General features: G+C 38.8%; 1 protein-coding gene and 1 long non-coding RNA gene across 5 annotated transcripts in view; one reads left to right on the top strand and one right to left on the bottom strand.

Moving 5' to 3' along the window:
- LOC147319538 (uncharacterized) overlaps positions 1-8,737 on the top strand; it is a 68,810-nt gene extending 60,073 nt beyond the window's left edge. The window contains exons 3-4 of the long non-coding RNA XR_015131554.1: positions 4,669-4,887; positions 6,755-8,737. This is a non-coding gene — a long non-coding RNA (uncharacterized LOC147319538). The remainder of the gene's footprint in view (positions 1-4,668; positions 4,888-6,754) is intronic.
- The window catches only part of sema6cb (semaphorin 6Cb), a 147,934-nt gene that overhangs the window by 45,756 nt on the left and 81,083 nt on the right, over positions 1-21,095 (bottom strand). For all 4 annotated transcript variants that reach the window (XM_086312223.1, XM_086312225.1, XM_086312226.1 and 1 more), the window contains 8 exons: positions 18,525-18,727; positions 13,986-14,100; positions 12,493-12,550; positions 9,334-9,390; positions 8,872-8,973; positions 2,301-2,391; positions 1,279-1,401; positions 109-197 (listed from right to left, as the gene is read on the bottom strand). In XM_086312223.1, the coding sequence (XP_086168349.1) occupies positions 109-197; positions 1,279-1,401; positions 2,301-2,391; positions 8,872-8,973; positions 9,334-9,390; positions 12,493-12,550; positions 13,986-14,100; positions 18,525-18,666 (777 nt within the window). In that variant the 5' untranslated portion in view covers positions 18,667-18,727. The remainder of the gene's footprint in view (positions 1-108; positions 198-1,278; positions 1,402-2,300; positions 2,392-8,871; positions 8,974-9,333; positions 9,391-12,492; positions 12,551-13,985; positions 14,101-18,524; positions 18,728-21,095) is intronic.

The following is a 21,095-nucleotide window of genomic DNA, read 5'->3' as shown; positions in this document are numbered from 1 at the left end:
GCAGTCAGGAATGTGCTCTGCATGTTGACTTCGAGCAGAAACGACAACAAGCTTAAACAACACACAACACAAATTTGTGTAGTGTCTGCTCTGAAATGAGTACCTCACCTTGCCAAGAGTGGTGTACTCCACTGCGATCTCGCTGAAGAAGAAGTACACGTAGTTCCCATACTCAATGGCATGGAGGAAATGGGGCTCTGTAGAGGACAAGGAAAAAAATGGTAATGATGACTTATTTCCAGTATGACAGGCTGGACGTGGAGCTGGTAAACACAGATGTTCAATTTGGTTTATAAATCGTAGATAAATGTGAAATGCCTGAGCTCTAAAATGGAAAATCCAAATTTTAGCAGAGAAAAATGTCCTTCCAATTCTTCCAATAACAGATCCTTATTCGGGTGAAATAGCAGAGGTAGTCCTGCATCAGTAGTGAAATAAAGATAACTTAAAACATTCTGCAACAGCACTTTCTACAACTCTGAATACAGCTTACTTTGCCATTTCTATCTTGTCACAAGCAATTGCTTTACTGAAACGACCCCACTCGCTCAGCGCTGTTAACGAGGATAAAAAAAATAATCTATTGCACATAAAGATAATATAGCTAAAACAATTAACGCCAAATTAATTGCCAATTATTGTGATGATAACAATCAAACATTCTTATTACTGGAAGGTTGATTCGGCTCCGTTTTCCTCCCAGATGAGGAAAAGCGATTGTTTCTTTCCTCCCTTTTGAAATCAGATGAAATTAAATGCATAAAGAAAGTGACACATAACAAGTCAAGATACTCTAGCCATCTTTTTCACTTCACTGGATGAGGCTACTCACATCTGCAATGAAGTGAAAAATACCCTCATTAAGTGACAAAATATTTGTTGGTATCAGTGCCAATAAAAACTAAAGGGGAGATTTTGACAAATGAAACTGATGTTTATTAATTATTTGTAAAGGCTCGAAAGTGTGGAAAAACATAAACCTGGACACGAAGAAAGTTACTTCCAAAATAAAGGTTCAATTTAAAGGTCAGTGCTACCTGCAGATGTCAACCATGTAAATGTTTGTACAAGATTTGATAAGCCCTGCATTAGACCTCAAAGCTCGGTGAATTTTAGTAGTTTACACATTTAGGATGTCATCTGAAATGAAACAAGGTCTCAGATCCCACACCATATCAGAAAATCTTCCATTTCCTTAACCTACCACCAACCGCATTACAGAGCCACAGCTGCATTTGATATGCTATTACATTACACCTTATTGCATTGGCTTCTCACCTCGCAGCCATTTGGAGTCATACTTCACTGTACGCAGCACGGGGCTGCTTTCACCCAAACTTCTGTAAATAACTGCGTCACTTGCCAAGAAGTCAGTCATGGTGGCAGAGTAGAAATCACCACCTGAGAAAAAGGAAAAAAGTTATTGAGAACTACAGTCAAGGATCACAATTCCCACTAACCCACTTCTCTTAAGTGTCTATTTTGGTCACAGGTGACTTTTATTCCTCTTTAAAAGGAGGCTAAGGAAAGCAGTTGTAGGAGACTATGCGAGCTTTAATAACAGCCTGTGTGAACTTTGCATAAATGTCAGTGGAAACCTGGCAGGGTTGAGTGTACGTTTGGCTCTCTCTTCCCTGAACTTGATCCTGATGTGTTCACAATGTATCAACTTGCTTCACTGCTATGTTCATAAAGCAGTAAATCTAACCACAAACCGGGATCTGTGAAGAGGAAACTTCAGATTATACCATCTGATGATTTATGCCAAGATACTCAATTATATCGACATTTCAGGCTTTTAGCTCAGACTCTTACTGAGACACACTTGTAATGAGGCACTAATTGAAGTTAACATGCAGTTTAGCAGATTATATATTATTATCTTAGTATCCAATTACCACGTCAGAGAGACAGAATGCCAAGTGCAGTTACACGTTTAAGCCTATTGATTAGAAATGGTCCTTTATATGTAACAGCTACCCACTTTTAGCAAACCATCCTCTTCTGTTTCTGAAAGATGAACGTCATTTTCCTATTGTTCCACCCCCTTCTAATACATTTATAACATATTTTCACAAGGTTAATATAAAAAACAAAACAGGCAAAATATATGTGACTTCTTCTGAATATAGTCCACCACAAACATCGTTTTACCCGACTTCAAGTTCATTTAATAAACGCTAGTTTGATTAAAAAGAAAAAAACATTACTCCAAGCCTGACCTATATAATAAAAATGTCACAGCACAGATCATCACCTGTGAGATTTCAAGTTTGAACATCATCTGGGTCACTACTTACCTGCGAAAAGGCCGACATTGGACTGGCGGGACTCGAAGGGACATCGAGCCTGTCCCACCACCTCCTCCCCTTCCTGCTCCAGTGTCGACATCTAGGACAGAAATGAAGCAGCTTTACAAGGACGTATACAAAGCTTCAAAGCTAACCCAACAGAAGAATGGGCTATAAAACACAGAGTGACAGTTGTAAACAAGAAAACAACACCGCTGTTTACACTTATAAACCCACGAGGTTGTTTCTGCCCTGACAGAAAAAAAAAAAAAAAAAAAATCAATCAGCCTCAAACACCAAAAGTCTTTAATGCAGTGAGAATTGCAGTTGGACACAAAGGAGGTGTATCAAATCAATGTGTAATAATGAAAGGCAACACATGCATCATAAAGATTAGTTTTATTTGGTGTATTGTATACAGGTCATTTCCATAAAAGATGTGTGAAAGCAGAGAGGCCAGTTTATCTCTCAGGCACAGATATTAAAGCTGCTATTTTTCCAGCCCCTGCTGTTAACAAGGTTGCGAGCCTCAAACACAACAACAAGAGAAACCCAGCAGAGCGACTTCACCGCCCTCTGTGTCAACAAGGTGACTGACACACATACACCGCGTTAACAGTCCATAAACACGTTGGCCTGGATTTTTCAGGCTTGTTCGACACATAGCTCTGTGTGATTGCTGTTCTATTGTTGTTCTGCAAGATGATTGTCAAACTCGGTCCTTTCTACAAAACTAAATAGAGAGATCATGAATGTGGAGTAGACATGATAACCTAACAGTTACACAACTATAACAAGAGCAATACAAGACATATGCTCTGCATTTAGGAGAAATATATTGCATTTTTTAAAAGGGAAGAACTTTTATCTAAACCTATATTTGCACGTTACAATTAGAGATGGACCGATCCGATATTACGTATCGGTATCGGTCCGATACTGACCTAAATTACTGGATCGGATATCGGAGAAAAATAAAAAATGTAATCCGATCCATTAAATATCACGAAAGCACCTCACAAAACTTGCAACACGCCGTAACTCACCTCAGAACGTTAGCATGTCAGAGCAGTATGCATCACGTGATAGAGCGGCTGTGGCATGCGGGACCTGTCGGTGGTCTGGATAGCATGTGGAGCTTCGCTAGCAACCCGGCATTTCATCTCTGACAAAGTTATCCCCGAGAGAAGTAAAGCAAGTGTGTAAGTCCATCTCTGAATGTTTGTAAAGCATTCCTGCGTTAAGCTTAACTAGCGACTGCCTCTCGCTCTCCGGCTGCTACTTCAATCATGAAACTGCTAATGATCAGCTGATCGGCTTTTCTGTCGCAAGTCCGTGTCTCTTGTTTGTTTTTGGCCCACTTTGCACCAGAAAGAGGAAACCAGCGGCTGAACAACAGCAGCACGTTTAAGCTTGATCAGCTGTTGTTAGAATTTATTTAATATTACTTTCTACTCGAGGATCTTTTTCTACGTAGCTGACGCTGGTAACTGTGCAGGGGCGGATCTAGCAAAGTTTAGCCAGGGGGGCCGATAGGGCATTAACAGGGAAAAGGGGGCACAAAGACATAATTTTCTTTCTTATTCTCATTTAAAATGTCTCGCTTTTAATTATTTAATATTTATCTGAATCTTACACCCAAAGTTTTAATCTGATGTAAAATGTATAGAAGTCCATTATTGTATATAGTAACTGTTAAGTCTAATATACCCTAGTAAGCTATAGTACTTTTTCCTTTGGGAAGGTACCATCTGTGCAGTCTGCAATTTTGTTGAAGAAAGATGTTGAATCTATTTAATATTTCTTGAAAAATAATTGATTTCTGTGCATTTTTTTTTCACACTGCATCAAATTAAGGTTGATTACGTCGATTAAGCATCATGAGGTGGAGCGTGAGGGGTGGTTCCCTATTTTTTATTTATTTATTTTTGTTGTTGCTGGGAGTTGGAACCCTATTAGTTAGGTTGCTTAATATTTACGCTAAGTACTCTTTAAAATACCAGAATAGGGAGGATGGTGCAGGTTTGAGTTTATTAGATTGATCAGTATTGCTGAACTATGAAATATTTTTTTTGCATACAGGTATAACAGAATAGCTTTAGTGTAGTTGTTGTTTTAAACTTGAGTATGAACTTATACAAAATGCAGCAAGATATTTAAAAAACTGTTTTGTTGATTAAAAAACACTATATCGGATTCATATCGGTATCGGCAGATATCCAAATTTATGATATCGGTATCGGTATCGGACATAAAAAAGTGGTATCGTGCCATCTCTAGTTACAATATTCAGAATATTTTAAAAAAAACAATGCTCTTTCAGGCAGCCTGGACTGTGAATGTCTTTTACGGTTTTCATGTTTTTCTCTATTGATAGGAATTACCCATTTCATGACAGCACCCACCTCCCTGTGTGCAAATGCTTCACCAAAACAAGTTTCAATGCGTCCCGAGCTAAGTGTTCCCCACGAGAGATTGTTTTTAAAAAATACAAGCAAGTGTGTTTTTCTCCTGCACTTAAATGATAAACCACTTTCCCCAGCAGGTGCTGTTTTCCAACAGACATGACAAGACCACATCACGTTCACACTGTCAGGTATGGATATGTTTTGTAAGCTTAGGGTTAAGTTAGAGTTAGGCTGCTGTTCCAGGCCGCGATAAGGGATTGGATTTATATAGCGCTTTTCAAGGCACCCAAAGCGCTTTACAATGCCACTATTCATTCACTCGCGATGAGTTGAGGTTAAGGGAACATTGGTTGGTATCTACTCTTTACGGACTTTGCTTTTGTGGCAATACGCAAGACCGGAAATGGATTGTAATCCATTCTCCAGCGCAGCCACACAGCTAACTGTGGTGCAACAGCACCCTGTGACTGAGCTCGTTCACACCAGTTTAGCTATAAAAAACTACTTCACATTTCTGGTGGGGGTAATGACTGCCTGCTCCCTGTACATTTGGCAATAAGATCATGCAGTAGAGGAGAAAATAAGCAAGACAAAACCTTACAATAGACTTTTGCCTTCTAAATTGTGCATAAATGTCTCAAGGGATTTGTACAAAACACTTCAGATTCTTAACAGAGTATGTGTTTATGCTACACTACACTCCTGAAGCTGATGTAATCCAGCACAACAGCTCTGCCCCAAATATCACTTTGGTGTAGCTTCAAGTGCTTTGACTGAGATTTTTATTTTGTGCTGCTGTTGCAGTAATAAAAAGAATTACACTGCTGTAGTTCGTTTTTTTGAATGTGCCTCTTGTTCAGCATTAAAAGGTGAACTTTGATTAGATTTGGTAAATAGTGCTTTTCACAAAAATACAGGTGAAGAGTTGCACAAGTGAAGGTAACAGCAGTAAAGATAAAGTGCTGTTAATGTGTTTTACAGCTTAACGAATCAGAGAAGGCAGAAAAACAGGAAAAAGCAAATTAAAAACATGCCTCTCAAAAAAAAAAAATCTTTAAATAAACAAACATGGTTAAAAATTTTAATGTAAGACTGGTAAAAAAGAAGCAATTTTGGGGCATTTTTTCAACACTGGGAATGTTTGCAAGGAACTGGGTGCATTCCACAGTATTTGTTCATTACTTACGAAGTAAGTTAATTCTCCAAAATAGACTCGGAATCTCGCATCCATGGAAGCTTTCAACCTCTAAGAAACCTTGAACCCCGAAAATTCATCAAGAAAATTATTCTGATGTTACTAAATGGTGTAACTAATGAGAAGAAAACATTAATACAATCAGGAGGACTTTGAACAAAGAAAACAAAACAAACATGGTTAGTCCCATTCAGTTCCCAATCAGTAATCATCTGAAGATTGGTCCTCTTTAAGCGAGAATTAATTCTGTTTACATCTGAATAAAAATCACCAGTTTTCAGCCAACTTCTCCTCACAGCAGTTTGTTAATCCCCCAAAAACATTTCAGAGAGAACATCAGAGAGAAATTAGGATTCAGCAAAGTTGTGCAGTGACTGTAGGGTCGTTACCCCAGTGGGCACATGAAGACAGACGGATTTGATGCTTCAAGGTTTAGTTGTATCGTAACCGCATGCTGAAGACAGCCTCACTGTTGTCTACACACCAGCTGTCTCAGCAGCCTGGTCAGTCAAGCTGCCAGTGCATGGCTGGGCATCCATTCGTTTCTTTGAACAACACACACACGCCTCTGACCCAATCCCCTACTGTCTTCCACAGATTTTTCGTGGATTCCCAGAGACAGATTCCTTGATATGATTTACACTTCCTCCCTCTCTCCCCAGCTGTGTGGATAGTCATCTCTTGTCAGAAAAAAAAGGGCGTTGGAGGCTGCAGAGAGAACGAACGTGTGGATGTGTTTTAGTAAAAATGTAAAGCTGCTCTTTTTACCAAAATTGAGTCTGTGGCAGGGAAACGATGATAATGTGTGAATGTAGGTCGCTACGCAGTTCTCTAAACATTTTATATCAACTTCTCTACAGGACCTTCAGGACATGACTGAGACAGGATTTGATCCTGGAAGCAAACATCAGCCTGTGGAGATCCTGCGTCTATAAGCCCCGAGACGAGACTGAGCATCGTTCAGTAGAATGACTTCCGATTTCCCAAAACTAGACATAATCATGCTGCAGTGAGGGCAACTCTCATTTTAAACATCTGGCAGATTATTTTTTGTTTTACAAAAGTAAGAAATTAAACAGCTATCTTTATGCACTGCACTTGGTTAAATATTGTTAATTACACTTCTTAGTATGCATCCACCAGGAAACAAGGAGCCATCAGAAAACGTTTTTACTTTGCTCTCTACAGCAGATCCATTATGCTTCTTCAAAATAATCCCTTATTTTGAAAATGTTTAATTCGAATTAATTTCTAATGTTGTGGACTGTTGGAAACCCCAGGAGTTACTTTGTGGGTTAGCGCACTGGGGAGAAGAAGAAAACTATAAAAACTAAAGTCTAGAGTTATTCAACTCCTCTTTGGTTTGCAGACTCCCCCACACCCTTAGATTTACAGTCGGTGCTGTAGGACGTCTACTCCCTTCTCTTCTAATAGCCTGCTGTGAATCCCAGTCCAGAGCTGTGATGTCACCTCAGAGCTTCCACTGCACTGCTTCCTGTCAGGTTTTTCCCAATAGTCCTCAAACTGCGGAAGACTTACACTCACATTGTCCGCACAAAAATTGTACCTGTGCTCCTGCTAAAATATAGTGCTTTCAGCTGGCTATAAACACTGTTATTTATCTCTAAAGTGGAGGGGTAACCAGGGAGGCTAGGTGCATCTGAGAGCCTCATGTACTAGCATGGATTTGCCTCAAACTTTGTGCCATTATGGTCCCTGATATTCCCACTCCCCACTCATTCAGCTTTGCTGTCTAAGAGGTATGAATCAAGCTACCATCAGCATACTTTGTGTTCAGTCAACAGTCTGCTCTTCGTGTTTTACCAACACGTTGTTCTATCAACATCGAAGTTTGAAGTCTATGTAACACACAAATATGGGAATACATTGCAGTAATATTTAAGTACAGATACTCTGCTAATATTTAAATGTTTGGGCTCCATATTTGTGTGTGTTTATTTCAACATCTAAGAGTTGGTTCTTTATTTTGTCTGCATTCAGCCTGCGCGTCTCTGCCTCTGCTGATGTCTTAAATCAGTTTTTCCAGTTATCTTTTTAGGCGTGCCTGTAGCTTAAGCTCACAGCTGTTTGTTGTATTATCGCTGAAGTGCTGACTGCCAGACTTCTTTTAAAGCTGACGAATGCTGCATTCAACCTGGAACGACCTCTCTTTGTGGCAGTGTTTGTGGGTGTTACATCGCAGTAGATGTCTTTTTTTCCCAAGTGCTGCTAACATTTTTTTTAATCTATTGTTCGAGCTCTAGCTGACTATTACAGATGTACTGCATCAGCTTGTTATTTACAATAATCAGGGCTCCATACGCATGCCTGACCTTTATTTTAATCCACTTTATGCAATTCATCTATTTGACCAGTTTTAATAGTAAATTAATGTATGCATGCTGTAGAGTTCAATTGTTCAAACTGCTCTATTATATTATGATGAAACATTGTAATTATCTCTGGTGCAGCTGCTATAAGGTGTTATTCTCCAAGACACCCTGGCCAGCTATTTATTTATTACCCAACCTTAAGGGCATGTTCTCCATAAGTGTGCATGACATGTTTTTCTATTTCATAAAAACAAATATCAAACCTATGAGATATTTTATCACAGATGTCAATAGAGGATTTCAAGCACCACCACACAATCACTCAAGTTCTGCCATCTTATTCATAGTCTTTTATTTTAGGTCACGAGCAGTTGTCTAAGCATTTCACTGCATATCGTACTGTGTATGAGACAAATAAAATTTGAATTTAAGGTTTCAACTGTCATCCTGATGACTTTAACACCTCACGGGCTTCGTGTGCATGTGGCATGAGTTTAGCTTAAACTGTCATTTCCATTAGCAAATCAAATAACAGCATCCAGCTGACAAAATATACAAGGACAGGGAACCTCAAAACAGCTGTAATATGATCTCTTATCTGTAATTGAGGCCAGACGGCGGCACACGGGTGTACGGTTTCCTACCTTATAGTTACGGCAGGTGGGATTGAAAGCGTTGGTGCCGCAGGCGAATAATGTCTCGTCGTTGCGTGGTACCAGAACTTTGATGTAGTTGTAACATTCATCCTGTCAGGAGAAAAAGACCTGGACATTATTGCACATCATAAAGCCGGTCCGTTGTGGGTCCTGGCACGGCAAAAACACAATCAAAGAAGGAGTCATTATCGTAATCCTCAGGGCGATTCTTGGGGTTTCACCGTTGCTCTGGAGAGAAAAATGTGATGCCAAAAAACTCAAGTATGTCTCTCCTGATGGCTGCATTTCTGATAAGCTACCTGCACACTATTTTTGCTCATTAAAAAGCTTCTCTTGTTCAGGAAATGAAGGCAGTGGCAAATACAGAGAACAGAAGACCTAAGAAGTGAAACCCAAGACCGAAAACAGAACGAGATGAGAATGTGTATGTGTCTGGAAGATTATACTCACGCTGTTTTTCCCTCTCACAGTGCATTTCTCCACATCCTTCGTCTTCCAAGTCAGTTTCTGAAAAATGAACAGAGAGCCAACTGTCAGCTCAAAGACAAGCTGCTTCTCACCATCCCAGCTTTTGTTGCTCCCAATCGTTCAAGTGCTATTACGAGACAGCTGTGATGAAAATCTCATTAATTTCAATAAACTGTTGTGGAGAAAAACAAGCAAACAGAGAAATATCAGCGATGCCTGCTGTGGCTCGAGCAGCTCATCAGTGGGCAGTTGTGGTGCCTCAGTGATAAAAAAAAATCTCTGGATCTGTAAAAATGCACACACGAGTGAAACAAAACACAAAGCGCTGCTCGCAACACTTCACTGTCTATATAAGGAGGAGTCAATTAGCTTCAATTAACCTGCTGGCCAAAAGCCCTGTCCTTATTTTGTAGACACGACAAAATACACTTTTTGTAGCCGTGCTAGTCGTTCAGCAGGCTTTTATTGAAAAAGATCCATCAGCTTGTTAACAAGCTCTGCCAGCTGAAGGATTAATGTTCCCCCATCAACTGCTGACTAATTTAGTGGCCAAATTTTCTCAGAACTTATCAATACCAGGCTAAATACTTGGAATTATTTAAACTCATTTCTCAATAGCATGTGAGCAGATAAGAGCTGCATGGCTCAATTGGCTGTCTGGGAACAAATTGGCTAGCTTGAGTGGAAGGCTGCCAATATTGAAGTATTCAATATTTCTGTGCAGTTGGTCGATATCCAGACCAAGAGTTCTCTTCGTTGCCACATAATAACATACATTTTTGAGTGAAATGAGCTTTAGGTAAATGTGTCCACACCAAACGAAAATATTTGCCACAAATCCAATGCCATACTTGGTTAAAGTAATATTGTACAGTGCCGTGCATATTTTTTATGTCTTTGCTAAAGCTTCACAGAAAGCAACACCGGTTTAAAATGCATCTTGAATCTTTACTGAAGCTGAGGTTTCACTTCAGCTGGACCACAAGTCCCTGAAGCACAATTCATCCCACAGGTACCTTGTTCTCCATTTCTTGTGGCTGCCTCTTAATTTTCTCAGACAGCTTTCAGTATAGCAAAACTTATGAAGAATAGATTTGCATTTTAATTGTTAAGGGTACATCTACAAAGTTAGTATTATTTCATTTCCACTTTCTCAGATAAACATGATAATGAATGAATAAAAGATTAAGGTTACTATTAATATGTATTTTTCTCATTGTCAAAAAATAGAATTAAAACATATCTCAGTACTTCTCTTACATTTCTGGATTTTTAACCCTGTTTTTTTTTTTTCACTTGGCTTGAGCACAATGGATATAAAATAGTCATCACACAATTTCTATGGATGAGAGTTCAAGCAGCAGGATAATGCATGATAGTTTAGACAGGACAGAGATAAAAAAAATAAAATAAAGCACAAGTCACAGATTTGTGATATACAGACAATCCAACTTACAGTAGGAGTCATTCATTCCTGCTTTTGGTCTTTCATTTTAATTATTTTGTCTGTAGGAAAACTACACATTGCCAACCTCACTCTAAAGGTGAGATGTCCCTGGTGCTCGAGGGTGTACATCTTTGGTCTAACTTATTTTATATAAAACTCAAGATCATGAGTCAAATTTTTGACACCAAATCCATCATTTTGTAATCAGTACATGGCACACTGATTTTACAGCCAACACTTTGCTATAGAAAAAGACTTTTGTTTGGAAGACCTCTGAGGTGATTTTGTGAAGGTCCAAAATGATTCAGTAGGACTCAGCATTTATGGTAATAGGTTTTACCTTGTCCACGCTCGATTCGGTTTACTAATAATTACTTTTGGCCACCCAGGCCCGAGGAGACTGGTGAAGGGGAGAATGCGAATGAGCGCCCGGTGTGAAAAATGAAGAGCTAGTTTAAAAATTAGCCGCCATGAAGGAATGGATCTATGATGATGGGGGACCCACCATTTTCTGATATGAGTCAGTCACACACCACCAATTGAACTCAGATGGATAACAGGGTAGGACAGCGAGAACGTGATGGCGGTGTATTCATACAGTCTTTAATAATTTGCCTCTCAGTTCCTGCTGTCACACTGGAGGCAGCAGCCGTATGGGTGAATTGGGAGAAAAAATGCACATCATATACACACATTCAATGTTCAAGTCCTCATATAACCCAGTAGAAAAAACGACTAACATAGTTTTGTTCAAAGGTTCCCCTTCTTTGTGTTTTGTTCCACACCCAAATCAATAGTTTAGATGTCCTCAGTGTGGAACAGAGGTGTTATCAGAATAAATATCCGTGTTTGGCAGTAATTTATATACAACCAAACAAAAGTCCAAGCCTTGGAGGGCTTTTATTTAAGTGCAATCATGTTTGACAAATGAGATTCAGATAGGAGTGAACATGGCACTTCAAACAAGAGCAGCGCTCCACTTGTAGTGGATATAGATGTCTGAAGAGAGATTGCTTAATACTTGAATGAAAGTGAAAGGCAAAGGGTAGAAAGCAAAATAACGAGATACAAAAAAAACAGCCCATCCCCCCTGTAAATACACCACTGTTCAAAAAAAGAACAAAAAATGTACAAGAAAGGAAAAGCGGCACAAAGAGCTCTACCTTGGTTCAAACCATTCCTTAAAATGGGTTCAGGTCTATTTTGTCCTGGTGATGTATTATCCAGACTATTACTATTGGCAAGTAAAAGCCCATGTTCGCTTATGTGAACAACTTTAAAGTTAATCTTATGTTTAATGAGCACAGAATCCTAAAACTTATTTCAACTTTAGCAGACCAAAATAGTCGAGTAAGCCTGATAACGCTCACATTATTGGTATTGATCGCGAAGGATTGAGAGATCAAACGTTCCTTGAATGTCAAAGTCTTACAGAAAGAATTTACCTCTGAAGTGAGGTTTTTGCATTCAGAAAAATCCACAGACCGTTGTTAAGGTTTAAAAGCAAATGGCAAGTGCATGATCCAAGATAAATAAAATGTCCTTAAATAAATGAATATCGACCTAAACACATGTATCAATTAAAAGTTCTATGTTGAACTAGAATATAGCTATGGTGGGGTTTTTTTGTATAAGATCGAAATAAAGTAAACACATTGGAAGATTTTCAATCATGATAGCAGACAGACACTTACCTGCTGTGGGATTATCTGCTCAGATGAAGCTGCAAGATTGATGGCAAACACATGGTCCCTGCAAGAAAGTGAGTCATGACATTATTGATGTCATCTTTCTTTGCAACCCTTCATATTTTTTCCCCAATGCAAAGCTTTAGAAGCATCTAACTTAACCAATTCACCTAAACCTGCCCCAAAACTCTCCTTTTTTCTCTGAGTGCAATTGATTACAGCTGTGCAGCAACACAGACTGGGAGGTGGATTAACAGGCAAGGTTTATTGGCTTTTTGGCTTCAGGACATCACAGGAGTTTTCCAACTATCGACAAAACCCATATGAATCACTTTGTGAAGTGAGGAATGCATTTGTTGCACGCAGCTGTAGAAAATATTAAGCCAGTTTATGTGCATATAGGACCTCTATAACTTTTTGGACTGGGTTCTTGGCAGTGGGAGCACTTTATTTTGAAATAGAGCCAAACACTATAGCAGAACTTATTTTGCACAATGCAACTGGGCAGAGAAGGTGCAACCCTGTACTGTTTAGATAATTAACCTAAAACACATCGAGTAGCAGAGCAATGTGCAAATTAGGCTGTGTAATGCACTTGAAAAAACTTCAGAGGTTCTGCCAAACTGCAAACATGAAAGCAGTCTGATGCAGAAGTGCTGCCTGAGATATAGTTCACAAAGAGCTAAAAGTTTTATTTTGGAAACATTTACCTTTTGGAAGTTTTACATTTTCACATAAATGCAAAATTGCAAGAAGCAGTTTCTGTAGCCATGTTTTTTTTTTCCCCTAATCACTTTTTACTTTCACTTGGCCTTCTTGGAGTTCTTTATTATGCATTTAATATATAATATCTGTACTGTTGACACTGATTTCTTTTGCTGGGCTATTTTCCCGCCCTGACAATTAGTTGCAAATTTTGTCTTTCTTCATTGTGTCCTTTCAAGAGCCCATTTACCTCTTGCCCTGTTTTTGCTGCAAAACAGAAAAAAAAAACTAATTAGCTTTACTGGCTAAAAAAAAAAAAAAAAAAAAAACTCCAAATGGGTAAATGTGTTGCTTATATACTCAGATAAATTATTCAGAGCTTGTTGGCTGCTTATCAAACTATTTAAGAAGTGTGTGGATAAATGTTTAGGTTAAAGAAACATGATTATAATTACTCACAAAAATATTTATTATACTGAAGCCTTTGTGCAACCATGCACATGTTAACATAGTATCAGACTTATAGACGGATGCTAATGAATATAAATGTGTAAGGTCATCATTCATCATTATTAACTATCCCTTTATAAATGTACAGATTTTACAGTAGGTTGGTAAAAAACATGTATGAAAATATTCCTAGTCCTTATAGTCCTAATATTTGTATGTTTAAACATGAAGTAATGGTCAACGTTTTACATGAGATGTTTTGAGTCATATTTTCAACTTCAGTAAACATTGTTATATTATATCTTTTGTTATGTTGAATTAGCAGGTGAGTGATGGTGACTGACCGTGCAGCGATATAGAGCATGTGGTTGATCCTTAGCATCCGCTGGAAATCCAGACCCAGGCGGACAGTGTCATTGTCTGACATGAGTCCCTGGAAGCTGGGGTAGAGGTACGACGCTGCACGGGCAAAAAGATGGAGAAGAAGAAATTATTCGAGTATAAGACAGTCATATGCATCCCCCCCTCCAAAAAAAAAAAAAAAAAAAAAAACAACCAAAAAAAAACCCAACTGGAAAGGAATGTTAGAACTTTACTGTGACAGTTCACCGTGGAATCAAAATTTTAAAACTAAAATTAGGAATAAAGGAAAGGGATTTCCAGTCTTTGTCAAATGTCAGTGGCGTTTTTTTCCCCTTTGAAAAAAGAAAAAAGAAAAAAAAAAAGCAATTTTTCAGTTTCACATTTATGGAGGCAGTTTGACAACGACAGCTAAAAATTTCATGCACAGTAGTATTAGCAATTTAAGAAACACTAACCCAAGGTTACAATTTAGTCGTCTTTTTGAAACCCTGAGCTCACACTGTATGCAAATGCACACTTGTGGAGGTGGATCAGGGAGAAAAATAGCATCCTAAGCTGCAAATTAGGCAGTCGTGTCGTAGAAGTCAATCTGATTTAAATAACTGGCTCCTCGTAAGCATTTCTGAGCAGACATGTCTGGGGACTGTGCCAAGTGAGAACAAAGAAACAAATCAAAAACATCTGAATAGACATTCTAATTGTCACATTTAAATCAGTCTCACCTGTTTCAAAGGTCACGAAAGTTTAGCTTAAGCCGTTTTCATGCATGCACTGCACCCATGAACTTTTCTAGGACTTATCAGGGAGAGTGCACGCGAAAATGCAAATGTTGGACATTAAATACTCTTGTGAGGTCCTTATTGCAAGGTCTGTCTGATGCAGGATTGTGCTGAATGTGCAAGTAGGCCAACTAGTGGGCGACACGTGTTCCATCTCCTGCATGCATCCCTGTCACAGAAACGACAGGATGTACTCACTCCAACGCAAACCATTTACTGCTGCATGACACGTGTGAGAAAGGAAAATATCCCAACGCGATTCACCCGAAACCTCCGAAAGTTCATGTGTGAACATGTCTTTAGTGTTATCATCAATGCCATTAAATACCTTCACCTGGTAAAGTGCCTCTATAACAAATGACACCAACAGGAAAATCATTAAACAAAAAACAAACATAAAATGTTAAATAAGATGAACTGAGGGAAGTCGTGCAAAGAAACAGTGATATAATATAAACTTTATGGTGCACTATGGCTGATTTTCAGCTTCCCCTTCTTCCTCTTCCGCATGTTAATTTCATTTTCTTTCCCTTACTCAAAGTGCAGATGAACTCACTAGAGGGCAATATTATTTTAAACAATGGGAGATTGTGTCCAGTACTTTAAATAACAAAATAACAGTCAGCCAGTGGATGGATATGCCTTTCAAAAACTTGATTAAAAAAAGATCCTTCAGGCAAAAATGGAATAAGCCTGGCTCAATACTGACACCACGCTGTCTTCCATATCACAGATACTTCCTCTGCTGTCTTCTTTTTTTTTTAACTAAGCAAAGATTCAGCTGAAGGCCAGAGCATTCTGTCTGTAAAGTACTGTATTAAGTGCCCTCAAGCTTCCCATCTGACCTGGGCTGCTGCTGAATTAGCAATCCCCCCTAGAAATACACCACAATCTGAAATTAGTCTCTCTACAGGGAGCCGTACACGCTCCTTTAACCACTCGTCTCAAATCGACTGTTTAAAGATTTAAATGCCTAATGTCTGGCTGAGTGCTGGACCTTGCTGTGCTGTCTGGTGAAGAGACTCCCAGTGGCTCAGCAGCCCGCCCTGCCATCCTCCCCCTTGGCAAATGAGGATTTCTAATTACTCTTTAGCACTTTCACACCCTGTTTAGCTTGGCTAGGTCATTGCTAGCAGAAAACCCCCAGGATAATGACTCAAGGCATTTAGGATCACTACAACGAGAAGAACGTACAACTCATAAGACAAAGTACTCAAAGAACTACACCAGAATCCTACATTGAAGCTCCAGCAACACTTGTAGTATTAAGAACAATGTTATTTCTTGACCATCTTGATGGTTAGCTTTTAGTCTTCATGGACAATGGGAGTAGGTAAAGTTGATATGCTGTAAAGCCGATTTTGTATTGAGAGGTTTTCCCCAAACTGCACTTCAAAGATTGCATTTTAAAGAACAAATGAAAGAAAGGGGAAACAGTCTGTCAAGGACACGCGTTAAGTTATGACATGTTATCCATAACTGCTAGGACTTAGTTCAATATTTAAAAGCTATTGCTACTGCATAGTAATGATAACTTTTAAAAGGAACCTTTTATGCCCTTTTTTCAACTGCAGGGTTTTATTCTTGAACTCTGTTGGAATTGATTTGCATGAGAAACTGTTCAAAATAATTCTTATTTATCATATGCAGAACCTTGGAGCAGCACCTCATTCACTGACTGAAACAAGAGATTTTAGGTTAACCTTAACAACGTCCCTCTTAAGGACAGTATCTCTTGATTGGCTGCCTCTAACATACAAAGGAAAAGGTTGTGTGTGTAAGATGCTAAGATTAAAGAAAGTTCCTCTTTCAGACATTATACAGAACCAAGAATAGCAAAAAAGCTGCCTGAAACCAATCATGAAAATAGGCAGTGTAGTGTATGCATCCTAAACAAGACTAGACATTTTATTAATAGTCTCATGTTCTGTATAACCTGTATCAGCTGCACTGGCTGTGGAAAACCTAAATATGCCCAACTTAAACAGCACGGTGTCAGTCAAAAACAAAAGTGTAAGAAAAATTATTTGTCCGCTTTCTAAAAGAAGGAGTCACTTAGGTATGATTTCATAGACTTCATCCTGACGAAGTACTATGATTCATAATGGATGTCTCAGAGTTGCGAGGGACCTTGCGCCATGCTGTCACCTGCTGGAACTAGAAGTGACAAATTGCTCTCATTACACCTGGGACGGAGCTCCACATATAGCACTATTAGCACAGCTATTTCTGCTAATGGTAGCGTTACTCTCTTCCAGATAGATCAATTACATTGTGTGGGCCATGGTCTCAGCCACCTCTTAAATCAATTATGGGCCATTACATTTAGCAGCCAAGACCTCTTCTGTAGACCTTCCCAGTTATTGGGTGCCACAGATGTGTCCCTAAGGTGGTCCAACAGAGCAGTGTCTTGAGTCTGTTAGAAGTCTTCAAGAGTCTCTTAAATCAAAAACTTGCTGGTTTCCAGCTGTAGCTCTGAAGTTTTAATGTCTTGTGCTGTGGTAACATGTGGAGCCGGGGTAATAATTCATTATTAGCTTCTATCGACTGTCATTGGAATATGGCTGAGACAGTTGTGCTATGAAAATCTTTTGTTCATATGAAAGATTACAGGAAAAAAAGCATTATTATGTGTTTGAATTAATTAAATTATGGTATTATTAGGGACTGAAGAGCATGGACAATTCAGACATTAATTAAGTCAGGTGATATTAACTAAAAGAGAAAAAAAAAACTAAAAAAAAAATCCATATTGTAGTCACTGTCTCCTCGGTAGGGACAAGTATTGATTATCAGTGGTGATCCAACTCTTTATCAGGAAAAAAAGCTCAATATGAAAATTAAAATGAAGAATGTTTATGATGTCAGTAAACTAACCAGCTGTCACCTTCATTATAACAGCAGTATGTATGTGTTGTGCATGCATACAGATGGGGTTTTGTTTTGCTTTGCAAAAAATACTGAAAAATTGCTCTTTTTGTAGTACAAGTTTGCCAAACTCTGATCTAAACCAAGGGAGGAAAGAAATATTTGCTGTTTATTTCTTGTCAGTGCTGTTCTTGCACACCAGTCAGTAGTAGTACACATGAAAGCCCCACAGAGTGACAGCTGAGTCATTTTTCCTGCAACTGTTCATAGTCAGTGCTAAATGAAGCTACTGTGAGAAATTTGGCTGCTGACTTTTACACCAAGCTAAATAAATCAAAGAAGAAGAATTTTTACATGAGAGCATTGTGAAAATGTTCTTTTTATGATATACTGCAGACATTATTTACACACTCCAGTTGTATGCCACATACAATAAATGTTTTATTATTCAAAACAATGTTTAGCCTGTTGGACAGTCTAAATAACCCAGCTGTATCCTAATGTGAATCAGATACATGGGCAATAAAAATAAAAAACAGCGCTACACACTTTACATCAAAATTATTCTACAAATTTGCTAAAAGTTTGCACCTCCGCTCTGACTGAGACCTTTTTTAATCATGCATACTAAAACTGAAGTGACCTTATTCGACACCGAGTCAGCGCAGAGCTCAACAAATAAATTTAATTATAGCTGTTCCAGCAGCAGAATAAACATCTACAGATTTGCTTGCTGCAAACATAGCCTTAAACACATCCACCTCACTAAGCTATATCCCCCAGTGACGAGATATGCCTTAGTGACCCTCGCTCTAGATTTACATGTACTCCTGCAACAGAGATCACCATGGCAACAACAGATTTTGAACTTACTTTCTCTGCCCACGACGCTGATTGGTTCCAGGTCTTGGGGGAACGGCGTGGCTCCTGAGGACAGCTGAGCTAAGAAGGCGACAAAGGTAAGAGCCAGGAAGGCTGGCAGGATGGGTCGAGGCAAGACGACCATCAGCCTCATTTTGGCAGAGGAAGAGACCTCACCAGTAACACATGGCCCACAGCAGATTCACCTAACCAACCTATAAAAGAAAAGGCACAGAGTTGGTGCATTGTTGTTATCAATATGACATCCGAGACACCTCAGTGTAACAAAATTAAGACAGTCAAACACTGTAACATGGACTTCTAATATAGTAGCACGCATTGGATATAGATGCATTTTATAGAGATTCTAATTTAAAAGGCAACAATTACATAACTGAAGAATGACTAGAGTAATGTTTAAAGGTGGCATCTTAGTTCCTATTAGCATGCAATGCCTCATGCCAATGCAGTGATGTGATTGAGTGTCCGCCCAACCACTGATTTGTAAGAGTGCAAATGCATTAAAAAAAGGCAGATGGAGTCAGAGCAAACCAGACGTGTGAGGGAAGCAACCAGGAGAGAAGGCAGGCTGCAGGACCCTGACCAGAAGGACACTTAAACATTCACTGCCCAACCGTGTCTTAAACACAATAAACACTCCTTGCTCCGCCTGATATGGCGAGATGTCCTTGCAATTGTTTAATTTAGTAAAAGGTAAAAGGTCACTCCTGTGCATATTTAAATATCACCTCTAAAAGGTGGCTCTCACACATGAGCTTTGTGCAAAAACAGATCCTTCAACTGCAACAGTCACCAATGGTTAAGAAATATGAGGAGGCTTTAAAGACTTTCCATAATCTCATGAGCCACCAAAGAGAGCCTGAAACTGATGAAATGTAATGAGGATGAGCAGGGTGAACATCTCTCACATACAACTATATGCTTTTACAGGAGGAACTAAAGGTGGAGACCATCAAATAAAAAAACAAAACAAAAAAGGCAAAAACACAAAACAAACAAACAAAAAAGATGAAAACAGTGAAGCAGCAAGAACGTTCAACATTTCTGTTTGCACCAGTGAGAGAGTGGCAGCAGGATTATGTGCTTTATACGGAGAATCAATTGTGAGTTATAGGTCAGGACCATAAATGTTTAGAATTGCCACACCTGTCTGTCTGGTTAAAAGGCCCAAGCTAATACCTGGATAATTTGTGACAGGGCTGTACATTTAAAGGCAATGGTGACCGGGACTTGTGATATTAGATCAAAAGAAACATTCACATGGATTTCTATTATGGTAAAGAGTAGATATGTCTGCCGCCACAGAGTTGAAAGTGTAGGAAACTCACTTGTGGGAATTTATGCAACAACACAATAGGCTAATATGTTTCCAGATTCTGCTACAAAGAAGATGATTGGCTTTTTGGAAGTGACAGCTATCTTTGGTATTTCTTTGTGATTCTTGGTGTCCACGCTGCGCCCACCCACCATGCAGGGTGGTGGCAATACCCAGTCAGCCTTTTAGGACTCTGGGTAGAAAGGTTTAACAATTCAGAAGTTGGAAAATAAATACAAATATAACTTAAGAATGGATATGTTAAGCTACAATGACAAAATATTTCATTATGCAGACTGCAATGTATTGGTAAAGTTTAAAAAATGAATAGTAATGGGTAAAAAAATGAAATTGAGAATCAATGTGAGAAAAGTCACAAACCCAAGCTGGAGAGCCTCAAAGATTTATTAAGTAATTTTCACAGATGAAAATGCACTCTCTAATCAATCACATAACGGGACCTTGTCTGCATCAGGCATCTTTTCAATACTGGCAAACACTGTTGGGCTTAGGTGTGGGTTAGTGTCCGAGAAAGGCAGGAAAATTTCCTGGGCCATTATTACAAAGGCTCAAATGGCTCAAAAGGCTCACTGCTTAAAAGCAGCTTTTAAACAGATATCAGAAAATGTTAACATGACCTGCAAGCAGATCTGCACTGAAGCACACAGAGTAAGGAAACAGATGCATGTGCCAGGTTGTACTACTCAAATGCTTAATACTTAAATAGTACAAATACTTGCTGCATTTATCAACCTGAACACCTGGTGCTAAAAACATTCAAATGTACAGACAGCACGTCCTTTGGAAAAAAGTTGGGTGGTAAACAGAAAGTGATTCATTTGTTGTTGTGCGTTTGTTAGCATGAGAGAAGAACTTGTCTTGCATAATTAAAGGAACAACTCCGTAGCCGAACAAAGGGTGCTGCCATCGAAATCAAGATTTCAAAACTGAAAAGTCAAAGAAAGATGTAATAACACCACAAGCAGTATCTGTCAATGATCTCAAAAAACAAAACAAACAAAAACCATCAATGACAGCTTATCAAGTAAAGATGTTGCAACCTCATCCACCTCCAAGAATTCAAATCACAGATTATCATTCTCAATAAAGTGTTTGACAAAGGAGCTCTGCGAATATTTCCTTTAAAAAAAAAAAAAAAAAGTTTGCATAAAAGTTGGACTCGGGTGTCTGTGTGGGAATAATTAACAGCTCCAGACATTGTACACAAGGCTGAGATTATGCATGAA

Source organism: Aulonocara sp. 'chitande type north' Nkhata Bay, linkage group LG11, assembly GCF_057382095.1.
Source record: "Aulonocara sp. 'chitande type north' Nkhata Bay isolate Kocher_YH1m ecotype deep benthic linkage group LG11, A_spYH_male_GT1.1, whole genome shotgun sequence".
Lineage (NCBI taxonomy): Eukaryota > Metazoa > Chordata > Actinopteri > Cichliformes > Cichlidae > Aulonocara > Aulonocara sp. 'chitande type north' Nkhata Bay.
The sequence above is the reverse complement of the archived record's forward strand: the minus strand, read 5'-3'. Positions and strand labels throughout refer to the sequence as shown.